Here is a 19,204-nt window from a genome sequence, read left to right as displayed (position 1 = left end):
AGTTTGGAGTAATAACATGTTCAAGAACTTTTAAGAAATTGGCTCGAATCTAGGTTGTGCCTTTAGGTTTTTGGAAAATGAACTAAAGGAATACATTTTAACTGATCCCAGATCGCATGGACATATTGTCCTTGTTCGAGAGCATCAAATCCATGATGCATTGTGGGTTAATTGTGATTGACTGTCTGATCTACAAATATTAATGAGTAGTTATTTTTGATGCAAAGTGATTTGTAGATCAGTCAGTCAGCTGTCGCTTGCAATGTCGAACAAGCTCATTGACTTCTCCAATCCCAAACCCCAGCATGTGTCTGCTTGGTCTGTTTCGCAAGCGTTCCCGGTAGTCTCGCGATGTTGCGCCTCTGGGTTTAGAAATTCTGTGCTACTGTTGTCTGACAGATAGACGAGAACTGGCATAGCTAGCTAGATATCTGAAAGGAAATATAGCAATTCTCAACATTGATAGTTTCTATAGAGGAATATTTTATACATTGACAACCCCACATATCAGCTGTTAAAATGAAAAAAGGAACGCGGTGAGTATTTTTTTCTACGGTCTCTGTCGGCTGGCGAGCTAGTAACGTTACAGTAGCTAAATTAGCGGCTAACAAATAGCTACTATAGTTAGCTAAAATAAAGTTAGCTGGCTCACGAGACCGTTTTCCTAGCAGAATTCATTAGCTTAATAAATTAACGATACTGAGAACACAATTAAGCCATAATCCATTGTCATGTAGCAATCAGTATGGTTGCTATTCTTTCCTGCACTAGCTACTGTAGCTAGAGCGAAACACAGCTGGTTGCCAAATTATCCAGCTGTGTCCTTCGGTCGGGTTTTTGTGTCTGTATTTGCGTGTGTGTGTTCTCGTCGGGATTCGACATTTCAAGCATGATGTAGCTAGCTAGCGTTCTAACTATGTATGTTTGCAGTAACCACATTGATTAATCACCATCAAATCAAGATTATATGTTTTCCTGATATCTAACGTTAACGTTACAACACATAATGATTGGTTGACTTGATGATACTCTGTCATTTTGGAGAGACCAGGGAATGTCTAGCCACCCCCTGATATTTTGATATTCTGCTATCTGAGGGCTCCGGAGTGTGTGCGCAGCGATCTAATGCACTGCATTTCTGTGCTAGAGGCGTCACTACAGACCCTTGTTCGATCCCTGGCTGTATCACGATTGGGAGTCTCATAGGGTGGCGCACAATTGGCCCAGCGTCCTCCAGATTAGGAGAGGGTTTGTCCGGGTTAGGCCGTCATTGTAAAATAAGAATTTGTTCTTAACTGACTCACCTAGTTAAATAAAGGTTAAATAAAAACATATCTGAATAGATAATGGTGTCTATATTGTATTTTGAGGGTCAAATAAGAATGCTTTGGCTTTGATCAAAGGTTATCTTTCTAAAGTTATAATTTGGTCATGTCAGTATATTTCCTAGAAGCTGTAAGATGCATATATATATATTAATGAATATGAATTCAGTGTCTGAGTAGCCAGTTATCTGGGTGAGGATGTCTAGGAGGCCGTCACTCCCTTGTGCTCATACAGAGATAGCATTTTAGAAGTAGCTGTGTTGTTTTGCCAAATTAGCTCAACTGGACTCTGCATTTTGGGGGCAAATAGGCCTACAGTTCAGACAAGAATATCCTTATTTTATTCCCTAATATTTACTACAATATAAATTCTCAGTGTTGTGAAAACATTTGAAGATACTTTTTCATGTTGTCATCATTTAGGCCTCATACAGCTCAGTGTTCTAATAATGTTGGTCAAAGAAAATGATATTATATTTTAAATCTCACTATTTGTCTCATAATAAGCTCTGTGATGTAACTAGTACTAGAAGTGTATTGTATGAAGTGAATGAGGTTCTAACTCCTTCTCATCACTCTCCAGCTGTTGGGCCTAACTGCTCTGAGCTGAGTCTGTTCCTCATCAGTCCCTTGACACCTGACCCCCTGGACGGTGTAACCATGACGACAGGGGAGTGTTGCCACCTCCCGGGCTCTCTGTGTGACTGCACTGGCAACGCTGCCCTGTCCAAAAGCATGGAGGAGTCGGATAACTGCAGATCACAGTATGTCACCCAGGTCACAGCTAAAGATGGACGGCTGCTCTCCACTGTCATCAAACCCGTGAGCACACAGAGGTACTGTGGCTGATAACTCACTTTCAGAGCTGAGCATTTATGAGATGTTTAGGGCTTTTATAACAGGCTGTTATAGTAGTAATCCTAGTCATATCTGGAACTCGAGAGATTGTTTGGGAGTATGTGCCCGGAAAGATGTCTCACAGAATTTGTTTAGCTGTTAAGCCTGAAATGTTATGTTAGCCCAAGTAATATTCGGCAGGCTGTAGTAAGTATACCCAGTCTAAGTATCCTGTTCAGGACCTTTCTGTTTCCTCCAGCGATGGGCCAATCTGCCGGATCTGCCATGAGGGGGCCAACAGCGAGGGCCTCCTGTCCCCCTGCGACTGCACAGGGACTCTGGGCACAGTGCACAAGAGCTGCCTGGAGAAGTGGCTCTCCTCCTCCAACACCAGTTACTGTGAGCTGTGCCACACAGAGTTCACAATTGAGCGGAAACCCAGGTCCCTCACAGAGGTAACAAAGGTCAATGCCTTTAGCGTGTGTGTGTGTGTGTGTGTGTGACTGCTGCTTGCTTTTGCCTTTGTCAGCATTCCTCTGTCTGCAGTGTGTGTGTGGTTCTGCTTATGCTGTGTCAAAACACATGAGAATGATTCACTCTTCTTTGTCTCTTTCTGCTTGCATAGATTATTCAATGGAAACATTGTGCTTGTAGCTGCAATACTTCTGTGTTGATATAGAATTTTGGGCCTTGCTCATGGGTCAACAACATGAAGCAATGTTGGCTTAGTTTGACTTAGTTGTGTATTACTCATGCGTATTAAATCCTGAATATGTCAACGGAAATCTAGTTAGGGAGGGATTAGGGATTGTTGATATTTATTTATTGTAATGTGTCATTAAGTGTTTGTGTAATGAATGATGTTTGAACCCAGGAAGTTTAGCCATTCATCTACTAATGGGTATCTCAATAAACCAAACCCTGAAGAAAAAGCAGCGTGGGTCCTCCAGTGACCATGTTGGGCCTGTAGTGCATGCTCAGTACATTTCATTTCTTTCTCTTTCTTCTCTCCCCTCTCTTCTGTCTTTACAGTGGATGCGGGACCCGGGCCCTCGGAACGAGAAGCGCACGTTGTTCTGTGACATGCTGTGCTTCCTGTTCATCACGCCCCTGGCAGCCATCTCTGGCTGGCTGTGTCTGAGGGGAGCTCAGGACCACCTGCACTTCAACAGCAGACTGGAGGCCGTGGGCCTCATCGCCCTCACCATCGCCCTCTTCACCATTTACGTCCTCTGGACTCTGGTAAGTAGGCCCACATCTAGGACCAGCTAGAACTGACCTTAGCTCAACGTCTCAGCATGCTATATCATGGTTGGGAAACTTTAGCCTGTATTTGACTAATCACACTTTAAATACTTAGTGGAACAACAAGACCGTCCACGACAGTCCCACTTAAATTTGATGCGGAATGATTTGTTTTTATGAGTCTTTTGTCATGCCTGTTGCGTCTTAAAAGACTTTGCTTTACAAGACAGAAATGGACTTTGATCGAGTCTGTTTTGTATTTACCAGTTGTAATGTGTTTCAACTCATGAATGTGCTTGGGCAGCAGTTCTCAAACCTTTAGCGTGCCAGTCTGTTTGTTTTTAGCTTTGGAGGAGCATCAATATTCTCTCCTCCTCAACCCCCTTCTCTCCTCCTCAACCCCCTTGTCTCCTCCTCAACCCCCTTGTCTCCTCCTCAACCCCCTTGTCTCCTCCTCAACCCCCTTGTCTCCTCCTCAAACCCCTTGTCTCCTCCTCAAACCCCTTGTCTCCTCTTCAAACCCCTTCTCCCCTGCAGGTATCATTCCGCTACCACTGTCAGCTCTACTCTGAGTGGAGACGAACCAACCAGAAAGTACGCCTGCTCCTTCCAGACGCGAAGGGTGGGCATTCTAGCCAGCATTCCTTGCTCTCCACGAAGCTGCTGAAAAAGTCGGCTGACGAGACCATAGTATGAGGTCAAAGGTGGGAAAATTGATGTTGGGGTTCTTCTTCGTGTGCTGGAGATGTGGCAAAAAAAACAAGTCTCCAACCAGAGCCCAAGCACTTGTGGATGCAGATTTTTTTTATTTTTCTGTTTAAATCCTTTTTTAACCACGTCTATCATCATCAGCATTTAATTTTACACCTCTCTTTTTAACTTAGTCGTGTCATAGCCTCTACTGGTGTTTTTCTATATTGATCAGGTAATGAAAGCATTATGATAGAGGTCAATGAGTACCGTGCAGTATAATGTTTTGTGAAGGTTTGGAAATGGGCAGTTGATTGGAGGGTACTCCACTGGGCCCTGCAAGAAGATGAGAAAGGATTGGACTGATGCTCAGTGGAGATGGCTGCTGAAGCTTTAAAACCAAACCCTAGCGTTTAAGTGAACATTTACTCTCTTTATTTTCAGTTCTCCACATCCGACTATAAAAGTGAGGCATGGATCGTTGATGCTGATCTAAGGCGATTCATCCAGCAGTTGATTCCCTAACCACTGAGTGCAGAAGTGAGAAGTTTTGACTCCGGTTCACCAGCCACAGTCTATTCCACTGGGGGATTATATATGCTCATGCCATTTTAATACGCAATTCAGTTGACTCCCTTCAATTTACCTCCCATCTGTTTTTCCCTTGGTGTGAGCAGGAATGTTGTTCGTGGAGATTGTGCAATAAAACACCGTGGATGCGGTTGTTCTCGCAGTATGTGAGGAGACTGCTCCCAACACGCACAGTTTTGCATGCATGTGATGCACTGTTTATTTTTTTATTTTTTGTTTGGGGGGGGGGGGTTTACATTGGGGGATTGAAAGATCAGTTGGTCGAGCTTCCTTTGATTTAGTGTTGCTAGTTTGTATGTTGGTCAAGGTTTCCTCCCTGGGAGTGTAGAGGTCTCATACTATCAGCACTTAATCGAAAAAACTGTGCAAATAGAGTGAGCTGATCTATGTACAGTAGGTCTAGATGCCACTGATGATGAAAAGCCTTTATGGAAATGTGTATTCCACAAACATGAAGTTCAAACTTTTTGTGGTTGAGGGAAAGTAAGGCTTACCTTTCCAGTATCGCATGGTCAAGGTCAGACTTACAGGAAATCAACAGTACATTGCTCTCCTATGACGAGATTCCAATGTAAATCTTTTAGTTAGTGTTTTTTTTGTATTGGTGTGTTTTTCTTTTTGTGTAGTCACTTAACAATAGCTAGTAATCGCATCCAGAAAGAGCGTAGATTGGTTGGTTGATGTTACTTCGGGTTTTGTGGAAGTTGTATTCCCTCCGATATGCAGTTGACCAGACTCTGACGCCTACACTCAGACGTACAGTGCCTTGCGAAAGTATTCGGCCCCCTTGAACTTTGCGACCTTTTGCCACATTTCAGGCTTCAAACATAAAGATATAAAACTGTATTTTTTTGTGAAGAATCAACAACAAGTGGGACACAATCATGAAGTGGAACGACATTTATTGGATATTTCAAACTTTTTTAACAAATCAAAAACTGAAAAATTGGGCGTGCAAAATTATTCAGCCCCTTTACTTTCAGTGCAGCAAACTCTCTCAGAGATCCTCACTGAACTTCTGGAATGATCCAATGTTGACCTAAATGACTAATGATGATAAATACAATCCACCTGTGTGTAATCAAGTCTCCGTATAAATGCACCTGCACTGTGATAGTCTCAGAGGTCCGTTAAAAGCGCAGAGAGCATCATGAAGAACAAGGAACACACCAGGCAGGTCCGAGATACTGTTGTCAAGAAGTTTAAAGCCGGATTTGGATACAAAAAGATTTCCCAAGCTTTAAACATCCCAAGGAGCACTGTGCAAGCGATAATATTGAAATGGAAGGAGTATCAGACCACTGCAAATCTACCAAGACCTGGCCGTCCCTCTAAACTTTCAGCTCATACAAGGAGAAGACTGATCAGAGATGCAGCCAAGAGGCCCATGATCACTCTGGATGAACTGCAGAGATCTACAGCTGAGGTGGGAGACTCTGTCCATAGTACAACAATCAGTCTTATATTGCACAAATCTGGCCTTTATGGAAGAGTGGCAAGAAGAAAGCCATTTCTTAAAGATATCCATAAAAAGTGTCGTTTAAAGTTTGCCACAAGCTACCTGGGAGACACACCAAACATGTGGAAGAAGGTGCTCTGGTCAGATGAAACCAAAATTGAACTTTTTGGCAACAATGCAAAACGTTATGTTTGGCGTAAAAGCAACACAGCTCATCACCCTGAACACACCATACCCACTGTCAAACATGGTGGTGGCAGCATCATGGTTTGGGCCTGCTTTACTTCAGCAGGGACAGGGAAGATGGTTAAAATTGATGGGAAGATGGATGGAGCCAAATACAGGACCATTCTGGAAGAAAACCTGATGGAGTCTGCAAAAGACCTGAGACTGGGACGGAGATTTGTCTTCCAACAAGACAATGATCCAAAACATAAAGCAAAATCTACAATGGAATGGTTCAAAAATAAACATATCCAGGTGTTAGAATGGCCAAGTCAAAGTCCAGACCTGAATCCAATCGAGAATCTGTGGAAAGAACTGAAAACTGCTGTTCACAAATGCTCTCCATCCAACCTCACTGAGCTCGAGCTGTTTTGCAAGGAGGAATGGGAAAAAATTTCAGTCTCTCGATGTGCAAAACTGATAGACATACCCCAAGCGACTTACAGCTGTAATCGCAGCAAAAGGTGGCGCTTCAAAGTATTTACTTAAGGGGGCTGAATAATTTTGCACGCCCAATTTTTCAGTTTTTGATTTGTTAAAAAAGTTTGAAATATCCAATAAATGTCGTTCCACTTCATGATTGTGTCCCACTTGTTGTTGATTCTTCACAAAAAAATACAGTTTTATATCTTTATGTTTGAAGCCTGAAATGTGGCAAAAGGTCGCAAAGTTCAAGGGGCCGAATACTTTCGCAAGGCACTGTACCTACAGACTGTACCTTGACAGTAGAACCCAGTGTCTGGTTCTAGACTGTTATGGGTTTTGTTGTTCTCAATCTACTACAGCTTTAAAATATATGAGGTGACCTCTGGATGAGAGAGAGATGTGCAAAAACAGCATAGGTATTTGTGTGGGTTTTGTGCATTTGATTTCTTCCCTGTACACTGTATGGTCCTTTCAGACGTCCCTCTGTCTTAGAGAAGCTTAATTTCCACATATTTCTATATGTATTTGTATGTATTGTTAATCATAGTGTCCTTGGTTGACCATTCAAGTATTGACCCTGAATCTTAAAAGCTGTTAACAGGCCTAAAGAGAGGAGGATTAATGCAAATATCCTCCTCAGTAGGGGAAGCTCACGTTATGGTGCACAGAAGCCAAAAACCTAGGCCTAGATCTGTCACTCTTTTGTATTTTCTATGATAGTTGAATTTGTTTCAACCCCCTTCATAGCAATCATGCTCCTATCTATTGCTCATCTGTAGGGGCAACTCTTCCGGTACTGGAGGGTTGATCACCTGAAGGGCTTTGCGGTGGAACAGCTATGCACTGGAAAGGTTTATTTATGCAGCTGTAAGAACCCGGTTGTGGGAGTGGCATTCTGAAAATCAGATTAAACTTGGGGGGAAAATGGTGATCTACAGTAAACAAAGTAAGAAGTCATCCTCAGCATAGACGGACACTAGTCATCCCAGTTCAGTTCCGTGTAGTGTTCTGTTGGGAGACCCATTCTGAAAATAGAAATGTTTTTGTTGTTGTGAAGTGGCGATTGTCACTCTGAAGGAATCCTCATCTGGTGTTAAAGGGTAGATAACGTTGTGCAATAGTAATACTAGAGCTTAGTATGAGGTTATTTTCCTGTGTGTGTGTGGTGGGGTGGAACCGTGTTGAGGATCTTTCAGGGTGGAGAGTTCTTATCTGTGTCGTCAGCGATGGGCCACTGCCCGTGTCACATGCTGTCTCTAATTGGTGAGTTCGCCTCCAGCTGACGTGTTGGGAGCTATGGAGACTTTGCAATGTAGGGTGTAGTTACAGCAAGTGTGCAATTTGATCACTTTACAATGCAATTCTTACCTATAACCTTAACAATACGCAATGAAAGCAGAAATATAATGTAGAAGTAAGTGCATGTGAAGGATCATAGCAGTTCGCTCACTTGTGCAGGCTGAGAAGGTCACGATAGGATGTTGGATTTTTCTATGCGAGTCTTGAGTTGCCTACAATATTCCCACAGACATTAAACTCCAGTGTTACAACCGCTAATTCAAACAGTTCCTTCTCTCCAAAGAAGCATTGATTCTTGTGTTTTATACCAGTATATCAAACGGCACTTTCACAAAACTATAATGGAAATGAATACAGTGAGGTTGTTTATCATCTCCCAAAACAGACTTTGAAAGGGATTTAAAAGTGTTACTGATATTGTACAATTTTCCCAGTTTCTGGTGTTTTGGATATTGCTCCTCTGATTTCATTTTTGATTTGAAGATGAAACCAAGGGTCCAGGGCATTGTCATGCTCGTATGTAGAAGGAGCAACATACCAGCTTTGTAGACTTGTTAATGTTTTAATCTCGTGTTCATTTTACCACAGTTTTTAATATATTCATGTGTATCATTTGTAATTTTGTTTCAATTATTCATTAAGCACAGGAGTTGTATTAATCTTATTACACTATAGTATTTCAAAACATGTTTATGTTGTGCAATGTAAAAAAGAAAGATGTCTTCACCAATATGTTGGTGCTTGCAATCAGCCAAGAAAAGTGTGCAAAGCAAATTTAAAAATGAAGCAACAGAATGGATAAACATCAATGACTCCTTTGTCTTCTTAATGATGTGGACACTTGCATGTACTACACAGGCCTCTTATTTGATGTTATTTCCGACTTTACGGTTATCTGCATCAGTTAACACATTCAGTCAAATGGAATTGTTTGCAAAATGTTGGTTGAACTGTCAACTTCCTTGATCACATTCATGCAAATATTGTGTGGACTATCCTAGGTCACATTACTCTTGATAGGGGTTTTGCACTTTTTGTTCACATGGAAAATGTAGAATTTGTTTGGTATCCAGTGCTCTGGTTTCCAGTCAATCTCAGTTCAACAAGAGGGTCAACATATCAACAAAATGTCCCATGTCATGTGTTAAAGTTTGTTCACTTACTAGTTACATTCTAAACTTACACTGAACAGAAATATAAACATGTAAAGTGTTGGTTTCATGAACTGAAATACAAAATCCCTAAAATGTTCCAAATGCACAAAAAGCATTTCTCCTTTGCCAAGATAATTGATCCACCTGACAGGTGTGGCATATCAAGAAGCTGATTAAACAGCATCATTATGTAGGTGCAACTTGTGCTGGGAACAATAAACGGCCACTCTAAAATGTGCAGTTTTGTCACACAACGCAGATGTCTCAAGTTTTGAGGGAGCATGCAATTGGCATGCGGACTACAGGAATGTCCACCAAAGCTGTTGTCAGAATTTAATGTTAATTTCTCTACCATAAGCCGCCTCCAACGTCATTTTAGAGAATTTGGCAGTATGTCCAACCGGCCTTACAATCGTAGACCACGTTCAGCTACGTCAGCCAAGGACATCCACATCCGGCTTCTTCACCTGCGGGATCATCTGAGACCAGCCACCCAGACAGCTAATGAAATATTTCTCAACTAGCCTACCTGGTTAAATAAAGGTTAAATAAAAAACAGGAGTATTTCTGTCTGTAATAAGGCACTTTTGTGGGGGAAAACAAATTCTGATTGGCTTGGCTTGGGCGTATGCCCTCCCAGGCTCATCCATGGCTGCTCTCATGCCCAGTCATGTGAAAACCATAGATTAGGGCCTAATGAATTTATTTCAATTGACTGATTTCCTTATATGATATGTAACATAATAAAATGATTGAAATTGTTGCACGTTGCATTTTATATTTTTGTTCAGTATATTAAACTAATCTCCATCTAAGGCTCTTTTCTAATCCATCCTCCTAAAATAGACCGCCAACGATGAGAGGGTCAAGTCATTCAATAATTCAATTCTGTTTTCCACTACTGGCTTACACAGAGGTCAACAACTGATGAAATGTTGAATTGAATCACTGTGAACAGTTAGTTCCTGGATCTCCCTCCCATGCAATGTCTGGCAGATAGGCCTATAAGGGGCTTAGAATAGACGCGGGTCTATTATTTTTATATTGACACCACTTGACACCGCTGGGATATCTCTAATGGGGTGTGGAGCTGTCCTAAATCAGAGGAACATGACTGGGCCTAGAGGAAACAGAAACAACCTCCTGTAGACCCCTGCCTCCATAAGGACAGACAGACACACAGGACAAGACAGCTCACATAGTCTACCCACATACATCTGAAGTTGAGCATTTTGAATTCCAGTACTGTACAGCGCACTGATAAGGGTTGCACATGTTAAAGATAAATGAATGACTTACGTACTACTTTGTCATTAAGTTTATTGTAAAGTCTTACAGTGCTTATTGAAAAGAAAACAATGAAAAGGTGAGACAAATACATTTGAATAAATATACAATGAAGGTCTTTTCTGGACGAAATGCATATACCAATGAAATAATACTGCCTTATTCAAAAGAAACTGTGAGTGGCTATATACACAGCACCATCTAGTGGTCATTGTTCAAGTCAAGAGTCCAAAACACTACAGCACTTCAAATCCAGCTCATCCCATTTCACAGACAACTGTCCTGTTGCTACACTGCAGGAACCTCAATGTTGAACCCATTAATAACTGAAAAAGTGACAGGAAGGCTTTTTAAAGTTTCACAATAATGGCAGAAGAGCATATGTGAGTTCACAAGTAATAAAAAGTACGTTTTGTATACAGGGAGGGGGAGTAGGGCGTCGCCACATATGGTAACAAAGACAGAATGGGCGGTACAGGATAAGACAGTGTGATGGTGGAAGTGGAGGGGGGTGGGGAAAGGGGGTCTGAGGAGCGCTGAGGGTCACAGGCTTTGGCAGCACGGTAGTTTGTTTTTCTGCCCATCGGTGGTGGGGGGGACACTGATGTCCACTACATTGTTGCCTGGAGACTCGTCATGTGCTGATCTGTCAGCTATCTGCTTCTGTGATACGATTCGGTGGATTTCTGTGGAGAAAATACAAATAAATCAGTTACTCATTATTAAATATGCCATTCATGTGTAAGAAATCAAACAATTTGACTTGAAACTAACTAATGTAAATAGCTTTGTGTAGTGGCCCCTGCCCATTACCTGTGAGGATGTTCTTGAACGCCTCTTCTACATTAGTGGAGTCCAAAGCTGAGGTCTCAATAAATGATAGCGTATTCTTTTCTGAGGGAGAAAAAGAGAAAAGATTGAGTTGAGACAAACAGGGGTGTCTTCTTTGTCCCCAGAGTGAGCTGTCATCTACTCTAGTGTTTTTGTAGTTTACCTGCGAAGGCGCGAGCCTCGTCTGTGGGCACTGCCCTGAGGTGGCGCAGGTCACTCTTGTTGCCCACCAGCATGATGACGATGTTGTTATCAGCGTGATCCCTCAGCTCCTTCAGCCAGCGCTCCACGTTTTCATAGGTTAGATGCTTGGCAATGTCGTACACTAGGAGAGCCCCCACCGCCCCCCGGTAGTACCTGATTGGAACAGAGCAGGGAGGATAGGAGGTCATAGGTTGTGAGACTAAGATAGTACTGAAAACATTCTGTGAAATCTTTCTCTATCAAAATATGCTAGTTCCATAAAGGGCAGGTTACAGCAAGACGAGCGTCCTTAATATTATTGAGCAGTGAGCTCCCTCCTCCACTCACGCTGAGGTGATGGCTCTGTAGCGCTCCTGTCCAGCTGTATCCCAGATCTGGGCCTTTATCATCTTGCCGTCCACCTGGATGCTGCGGGTGGCGAATTCCACACCGATGGTGCTTTTGCTCTCCAGGTTGAACTCATTCCGTGTGAAACGGGACAGTAGGTTACTCTTCCCCACACCAGAGTCTCCGATCAGCACCACTGGCAACAAAACACACATTTAATACCGCAATGACAGGCTGCTGCTGTATGTTCAGTACAGTGGAAAATGTTAGACCACATAACAGATCATATACAGTAAACCAATAACCAAAACCATGTAGGCCAAGTGGATTACTTAGGAAAATGGTCATAATCAAATAGATCTGTGCATGTCTGACTTCTTTGAATGCTTTGGAAAGACAATATGTTCATTGATTGAATATTGCTGTTTGCATGGCCTTGCCAAGATGACGAAAACAACAGAAAAGCATTCTTAACAGAAAGAAAGTGGTTAAATGAGTATAAAGCGCTGCTCTGTCTCTTTAGTGGAGGAAAACGTTGTGAACTTTGTCCTTCTGAAGTCATGTTGCAGGAAGCTGAGAACCTGTTCCTACTGGGAAACCTGAGTTGACACTTTCAGAGGGGCCTCTCTCCCTTTCCTGTCTTCTCCAGTGATTCGCCCACCGAATCAGTTGGAAATCCTCTGTTCTCACTCTGTCCCTTTCATATTATCATGTTTTAAGTGTCATTTGGAATGTATCATTTTGAATATTGCTGTATACTACACTAGATTGATAACGGATGTGGTGTGCTTCTGTGGGATTGAAACATCTAACAGGAACTCATCAGTAGGGTAATAAATGGGTATCTGTAAGATTTTGACAAATGTGGTTTCTTGTGCCGGGGACTTCCTTCCTGCTCATTATCCCATTCTTGTCTGATACAATTAAATGGGCAGTCTGTTATCAGGGATGGTCATGTTCAGCTTCATCGCATACTGTCAGTCACATTATAATGTAAGCAAACTGTTTATGGGATGAACAAATATAACAGTATTTCTATTAGGCATATTCTGTAAGGGTATTACCTATAAGTTACATATACAACGAATAAAAAATTGCAATGACTTAATGAATCACCCATTTCAGGTTTGACCTTTGGTACACTTTGTGAAAAGAATCCTAGCTATGATTTGTATTTTTAGAAATCTGCATGTTGCTGGCCAGCACCTTTGAGTATGATGATGGTGTTATAAAGGAACGAGACCTGAGAAAACCTCTGTCGTTAGACAAGTTAGAGATGTGCATTTGTCAACACAATGCGACAAACTAAGAATTAGCAAGCCACCAGATCAGATGGAGGCTTGCTAAATCTATCTATTATAATAAAATACATTGTGGGTGCTACCTCTAACCGCACCTACGTAATTGACAAAATCAGACAAATTATATGTTGTAGCTACCACAAAAGGCAGCTAGCTACAGCTAGGTGGGTAGAAATGGATGACAGTTAGTTTACCTTTGAACAAGAAATCGTACTCATCATCTCTGTTACCCATGTCTTTAAAATCGTCTTGATTCCAATTTAATTGCGATATATTCCTGGTCTAGCGTTTCAGCTGTTGATTGTAGTGTTTGCTCGTCCCTTTTTTCCCCTGTAATCCAATGAGCGAGACAATGCCTTGGCTGTCAGTCTCCAACCGAACGCAGGAAGAGGAGATCTTCCTGGCTCTGCAGAAGGGGAGGAGTTCACTGGCGCCAATGTAAACTGTACTACAATGTTCATGGCATTCCATTACAGTAGTAATAGGCCTACATAGCTAGGCTATATCAGTGATAATATCTACAGTTGGTGGTTAAGAATGAGGCTTCTTTTTTAATCTGATGACTCCTGTCAAATTATACTTTATCAAGGGTCTCCTCAAATCCTTAAGAAGTTCTACAGCTGCACCATTGAGAGCATCTTGACTGGCTGCAGCATTACTTATTATGGCAACTGCACTGGTCTCGATCGCATGGCGCTACAGAGGGTGGTACGGACAGCCTAGTACATTACTGGGGCCGAGCTCCCTGCCATCCAGGACCTCTATATCAGGCTGTGTGAAAGATTGGCCCACTCAAGCCATCGACTGTTCACCCTCGCTTATGAACGGCAAGCTGTACCGGAGCATCAAGTCTGACACCAACAACCATCTAACAGCTTCTATCCCAAAGCCATAAGACTGCTAAATAGCTAACAAAATGGATACAATGACTATCTGCATTGACCCTTCTATGCACACTCACTCTATGCACTCACACACACACACACACTCACGTATAACTAACCTTGTGGGGACACACTATTCCCTTTAACCCTATTTTTTAAATATATTTTTTTATTTAACTAGGCAAGTCAGATAAGAACAAATTGTTATTTACAATAACGGCCTACCAAAAGGCAAAAGGATACCTGCCTGGGATTGAAAAAAAAATACAATATACATTTAGGACAAAACACACATCACAACAATAGAGACACAACAATACATAAAGAGAGACCTAAGATAACAACATAACAAGGCAGCAACACAGCATGGTAGCAACACAACATGGTAGCAGCACAAAAACATGGTACAAACATTGTTGGGCAAAGACAACAGCACAATGGTCAAGAAGGTAGAGCCAACAATACATCATACAAAGCAGCCACAACTGTCAGTAAGAGTGTCCATGGTTGAGTGTTTGAATGAAGAGACTGAGATAAAACTGTCCAGTTTGAGTGTTTCTTGCAGCTCGTTCCAGTTGCTAGCTGCAGCGAACTGAAAAGAGGAGAGACCCAGGGATGTGTGTGCTTTGGGGACCTTTAACAGAATGTGACTGGCAGAACGGGTGTTGTATGTGGAGGATGAGGGCTGCAGTAGATATCTCAGATAGAAAGGAGTGAGGCCTAAGAGGGTTTTATAAATAAGCATCAACCAGTGGGTTTTGAGATGGATATTCAGAGATGACCAGTTTACAGAGGAGTGCAGTGATGTGTCCTATAAGGAGCATTGGTGGCAAATCTGATGGCCAAATGGTAAAGAACATCTAGACGCTCGAGAGCACACTCACCTGCCGATCTATAAATTATGTCTCGGTAATCGGTAAGCATGGGTAGGATGGTCATCTGAATCAGGGTTAGTTTGGCAGCTGGGGTGAAAGAGGAGCAATTATGATAGAGGAAACCAAGTCTAGATTTATCTTTAGCCTGCAGCTTGGATATGTACTTAGAGAAGGACAGTGCACCGTATAGCCATACTCCCGAGTACTTGTATGTGGTGACTACCTCAAGCTCTTAACCCTCAGAGGTAGTAATAACACCTGTGGGAAGAAGGGCATTCTTCTTACCAAACCACATTACCTTTGTTTTGGAGGTGTTCATAACAAGGTTAAGGGTAAAGAAAGCTTGTTGGACACTAAGAAAGCTTTGTTGTAGAAGAGAATTTAACACAAAAATCCATGGAGGGGCCAGCTGAGTATAAGACTGTATCATCTGCATATAAATGGATGAGAGAGCTTTCTACTGCCTGAGCTGTGTTGTTAATGTAAATTGAGAAGAGTGTGTGGCCTAGGATTGAGCAGTGGCTGAGACAGGAGATTTTCTGACTTCATAGACTGCACTCTTTGAGAGAGGTAGTTCCTTAGGCGGCCCGCAAGAATGGAATGGTCTGAGTATGCGTGTGCCAAGCCTTTCGTCAAATGCAATTCTTGAGATGTATTAACTCTGCAAGGTCACGGTCGAACCAGGGGCGGAACCTGTTTTTAATTCTCATTTTATTTATGGGGGCGTATTTGTTAACAATACCATTGAACATTTCAAAAAAGAATGTCCAAGCTTCTTCGACAGAGGAATCAAGCTGATTCTATACCATTTTACAGAGGCCAGTTCATGAAGGAAGGCTTGCTCATTAAAGTTTTTTAGCAAGCGTCTATGACAAATCGGGACAGGTCGTTTCACTGAGCAGCCATTACGAACACAGGCTGTAAAACAGTGGTCACTAAGGTCTTTTGCTTTTACTTCACTGCATTCCTAAATAAAATAATGTACTTTTTATGACATACATTTTCCCTGATTTTCTACTTCTACTTTTACTTTTGATACTTAAGTAGATTTTAGCAATTACATTTACTTTTGACACTTAGGTAGATTTTAGCAATTACATTTACTTTTGATACTTAGGTAGATTTTAGCAATTACATTTACTTTTGATACTTAGGTAGATTTAAAACCAAATACTTTTAGACTTTTACTCAAGTTGTATTTTACTGGATGACTTTTACTTTTACTAATTTTCTATTAAGGTACTTTTACTATGACAATTGGGTACGATTTCCACCACTGCTACTGATATTGATTACTGCATTGTTGGGAAAGAGCAAGCAAGAAAGACATTTCACTGTACTTGTGCACGTGACTTCAATCGTCTCAGGCATGTAGCACAATATAGGAATTTATGGTTAGATCAGAATCTCTTTCACAATCATTGGCCTGTACAGAGAATTCAGTCCAAACCACAAGTCCAAATCCACATCTTCATTCATGGCTTAGGAAAGGACTGATTTAGCAAGCTAGCAACTGCAGGACATCAACACAAGCAGACCAGAAACAGTCACATTTGTCTGACAATAATGACGTTTAGCTTAGGATGTGATTTGATTACTGTGAAGTAAAATCCAAACCGGCCTCCCTTGGGGAGTGTTTTGCTGCGCCAGGACAAACCAGAGTTGAGCTCAGCTCAATGCTGATTGGTTAATTATTTTGCTAAAAAAATGATCACGGGAAGCAAAATGCTTTCTAGCATCAATTAATCAAATGCTGGGCTGGCAACATGTCATTCTGTTTCTTTCCAGACAGCATCAGATTGTATATAGACTAGTAGGAGATTTAGCAACATTGATTGGACTAAATTGTTTTTGGTATCTTTAAGTTTGTTTTCAGTGTATTAAACTAAGCATACAGTGCATTCGGAAAGTGTTTAAACTCCTTGACTTGTTCCACATTTTGTTAGGTTGCAGCCTTATTCTAAAATGTATTAAATCTCTCCCCCCCCTCAATCTACCCACAATACCCCATAATGACAAAGCAACAAAAAAAAGAGGCATTTTTTGCAAATGTATTAAAAATAAAAAACTGAAATATCACATTTACATAAATATTCAGACCTCAGTACGTTGTTTGAAGCACCTTTGGCAGTGATTACAGCCTTGGGTCTTCTTGGGTATGACACTACAAGCTTTTCACACTTGTATTTGGGGAGTTTCTTCCATTCTTCTCCGCAGATCTTTTCAAAAAGTCTCAAAAATGTCTAAAATCCTGTTTTCACTGTGGCATTATGTGGTATTGTGTGTGGATTGATGAGTTTAAATTTTTTTTAATCCATTTTAGAATAAGGCTGTAAGGTAAGAAAATATGGAAAAAGTAAAGAGGTCTGAATGCTTTCAGAATGCACTGCAACTTAGCTAATGACGTTAGATAACGTTATTGCTGGTTATGTAGGCAGCTATCTTTTGATAAAGCAAGGTAGGCTCGCTTACGTTAGCCTCCTCATTACAACGTAGTTAGGTCATAGCTCATATTATGTATTGTCTAGATACTGCTGGTTATGTAACGTTATCATTTGATAATGCTAGCGAGGGAGGCTAGTTAGTGCAATGCACAGCAACAGTGCCTGGACGGGGAGCTGTATGCAATGTGATCACTGAGGTAACTACATGACCAAATGTTTGTGGACACCTGCTCGTCAAAAATCTCATTCTAAATAATCATGGGAATTAATATGGAGTTGGTCCCCCTCTTATAACAGCCTCCACTCTTCTGAGAAGGCTTTCCACTAGATGTTGGATCATTTCTCCGGGGACTTGCTTCCATGCAGCCACAAGAGCATTAGTGAGGTCGGGCACTGATGTTGGTCGATTAGGCCTGGCTCGTAGTCGGCATTCCAATTCATACCAAAGGAGTTAGATGGGGTTGAGGTCAGGGCTGTCCCACACCGATCTCGACAAACCATATCTGTATGGACCTCACTTTGTGCATGGGTGCATTGTCATGTTGAAATAGGAAAGGGCCATCCCCAAACTGTTGCCACGAAGTTGGAAGCACAGAATCGTCTAGAATCTAAGGGGCCTAGACCAAACCATGAAAATCAGCCCCAGGTCATTATTCCTTTATATTGGAGTTGTCTGGAGATAACTATGCATGTTCATGACATGAGGCTAGTAGCATAGCCTCTCTCTCCATTGAATACAGACGGTTGACATCAACAACCCTCGTCAAATTTTTAAGAAAGGATTACAATAATGAGAAGTATCCATCAATCGAAAGTAAGAATAGGCGGGAGCTAGACGCAGCTTTGTGGACGACTCACATTGTTAGTGCGGAGAGACATGTAGTATCTTGTCAGTATATCCATAATATTTAGCTTTTTGCTTTGCGTCACTCAACTGCCCCCCTTACAAAAAAAAGAATGCAGTTTTGAAACTGCAGTAAAAGTGCAATTTATTTTGCCAAGATACCATACCAGGCCCTATACCACCTAACTTTAACCTGTGAAAATGCATGAAGCCCCGTTTCAACTGGCACTTTGAGCTGACTCAAATGGAATTCTCACATTCAAGCTGGGTCGACGGAAACCCAGGCCAGCTCAGTCCAGTTTCAAACCTGGCGCCAGGTCGATTAGAATTCGGACTGGAAACCCAGGCCAGCGCAGTCCAGTTTCACACCTGGCGCCAGGTCGATTAGAATTCGGACTGGAAACCCAGGCCAGCGCAGTCCAGTTTCACACCTGGCGCCAGGTCGATTAGAATTCGGACTGGTGAGGCAGTTACTATGCAACCACCAAGCTGAGCACTGCTGGAGGCTGACGCGTTTAGCTAGCTCTGGGCTTGTTGCTGTTAGCTAGCATATGGACAAGCAGTACTGCAGTAGTCAGACATTAATTACCACCATAGCTGGATCCTTCATTCATTTTTGCACAACACGATAAACTTTTATGATAACAGTCAGCCCTCAAATGCTAGCTGCCTAACATTAGCTAGCAAATCAGAATTGAAACAAGCTAGATAGCTACCATGAGCGAGTAGGGATTTTAGCTGGCCAGGTCATATTGAAAGCTAGCTAGCTAACCAAGCAAACCAGACGACAGGTTTGATATAATGTAGCAAGCTAGTGTTCAATACGACCGGTAGCTAGTTAGCTAATAGCCAATGGCAAGCAAGGTAAGAGTTAAGCTAGCTGGCTTGGAGTTTTTATATGGAGTGTGTCGAATTTGATCAACAAAAAAAAAACATAACATGGCTGGCTGGCACTA

The 19,204-nt window shown here is 41.8% G+C and overlaps 2 protein-coding genes across 3 annotated transcripts; one reads left to right on the top strand and one right to left on the bottom strand.

Moving 5' to 3' along the window:
• Positions 1–377: 377 nt before the first annotated feature.
• LOC135512728 (E3 ubiquitin-protein ligase MARCHF2) lies at positions 378–5,513 on the top strand. Of its 2 annotated transcripts, XM_064935043.1 has the most exons (6): positions 378–536; positions 1,909–2,161; positions 2,422–2,617; positions 3,195–3,404; positions 3,945–4,111; positions 4,542–5,513. In XM_064935043.1, the coding sequence occupies exons 2-5, from the start codon at positions 1,986–1,988 to the stop codon at positions 4,101–4,103; spliced, it is 741 nt and encodes a 246-aa protein (XP_064791115.1). In that variant the 5' UTR covers positions 378–536; positions 1,909–1,985; the 3' UTR covers positions 4,104–4,111; positions 4,542–5,513. The 2 variants fall into 2 exon arrangements, with proteins under 2 accessions (XP_064791115.1, XP_064791114.1); XM_064935042.1 differs by having other exon boundaries at positions 3,945–5,513.
• A 5,041-nt stretch (positions 5,514–10,554) lies between these two features.
• Positions 10,555–13,594, bottom strand: LOC135512727 (ras-related protein Rab-11B-like). Its single transcript, XM_064935041.1, has 5 exons — positions 13,396–13,594; positions 11,901–12,096; positions 11,533–11,726; positions 11,352–11,432; positions 10,555–11,224 (listed from the first exon to the last, which is right to left on the bottom strand). The coding sequence occupies exons 1-5, from the start codon at positions 13,433–13,435 to the stop codon at positions 11,082–11,084; spliced, it is 654 nt and encodes a 217-aa protein (XP_064791113.1). The 5' UTR covers positions 13,436–13,594; the 3' UTR covers positions 10,555–11,081.
• Between the last annotated feature and the right edge of the window lie 5,610 nt (positions 13,595–19,204).

Source organism: Oncorhynchus masou, chromosome 24, assembly GCF_036934945.1.
Source record: "Oncorhynchus masou masou isolate Uvic2021 chromosome 24, UVic_Omas_1.1, whole genome shotgun sequence".
Classification (NCBI taxonomy): domain Eukaryota; kingdom Metazoa; phylum Chordata; class Actinopteri; order Salmoniformes; family Salmonidae; genus Oncorhynchus; species Oncorhynchus masou.
Note: the sequence above shows the minus strand (reverse complement) of the source record. Positions and strands in the feature narration are given on the sequence as shown.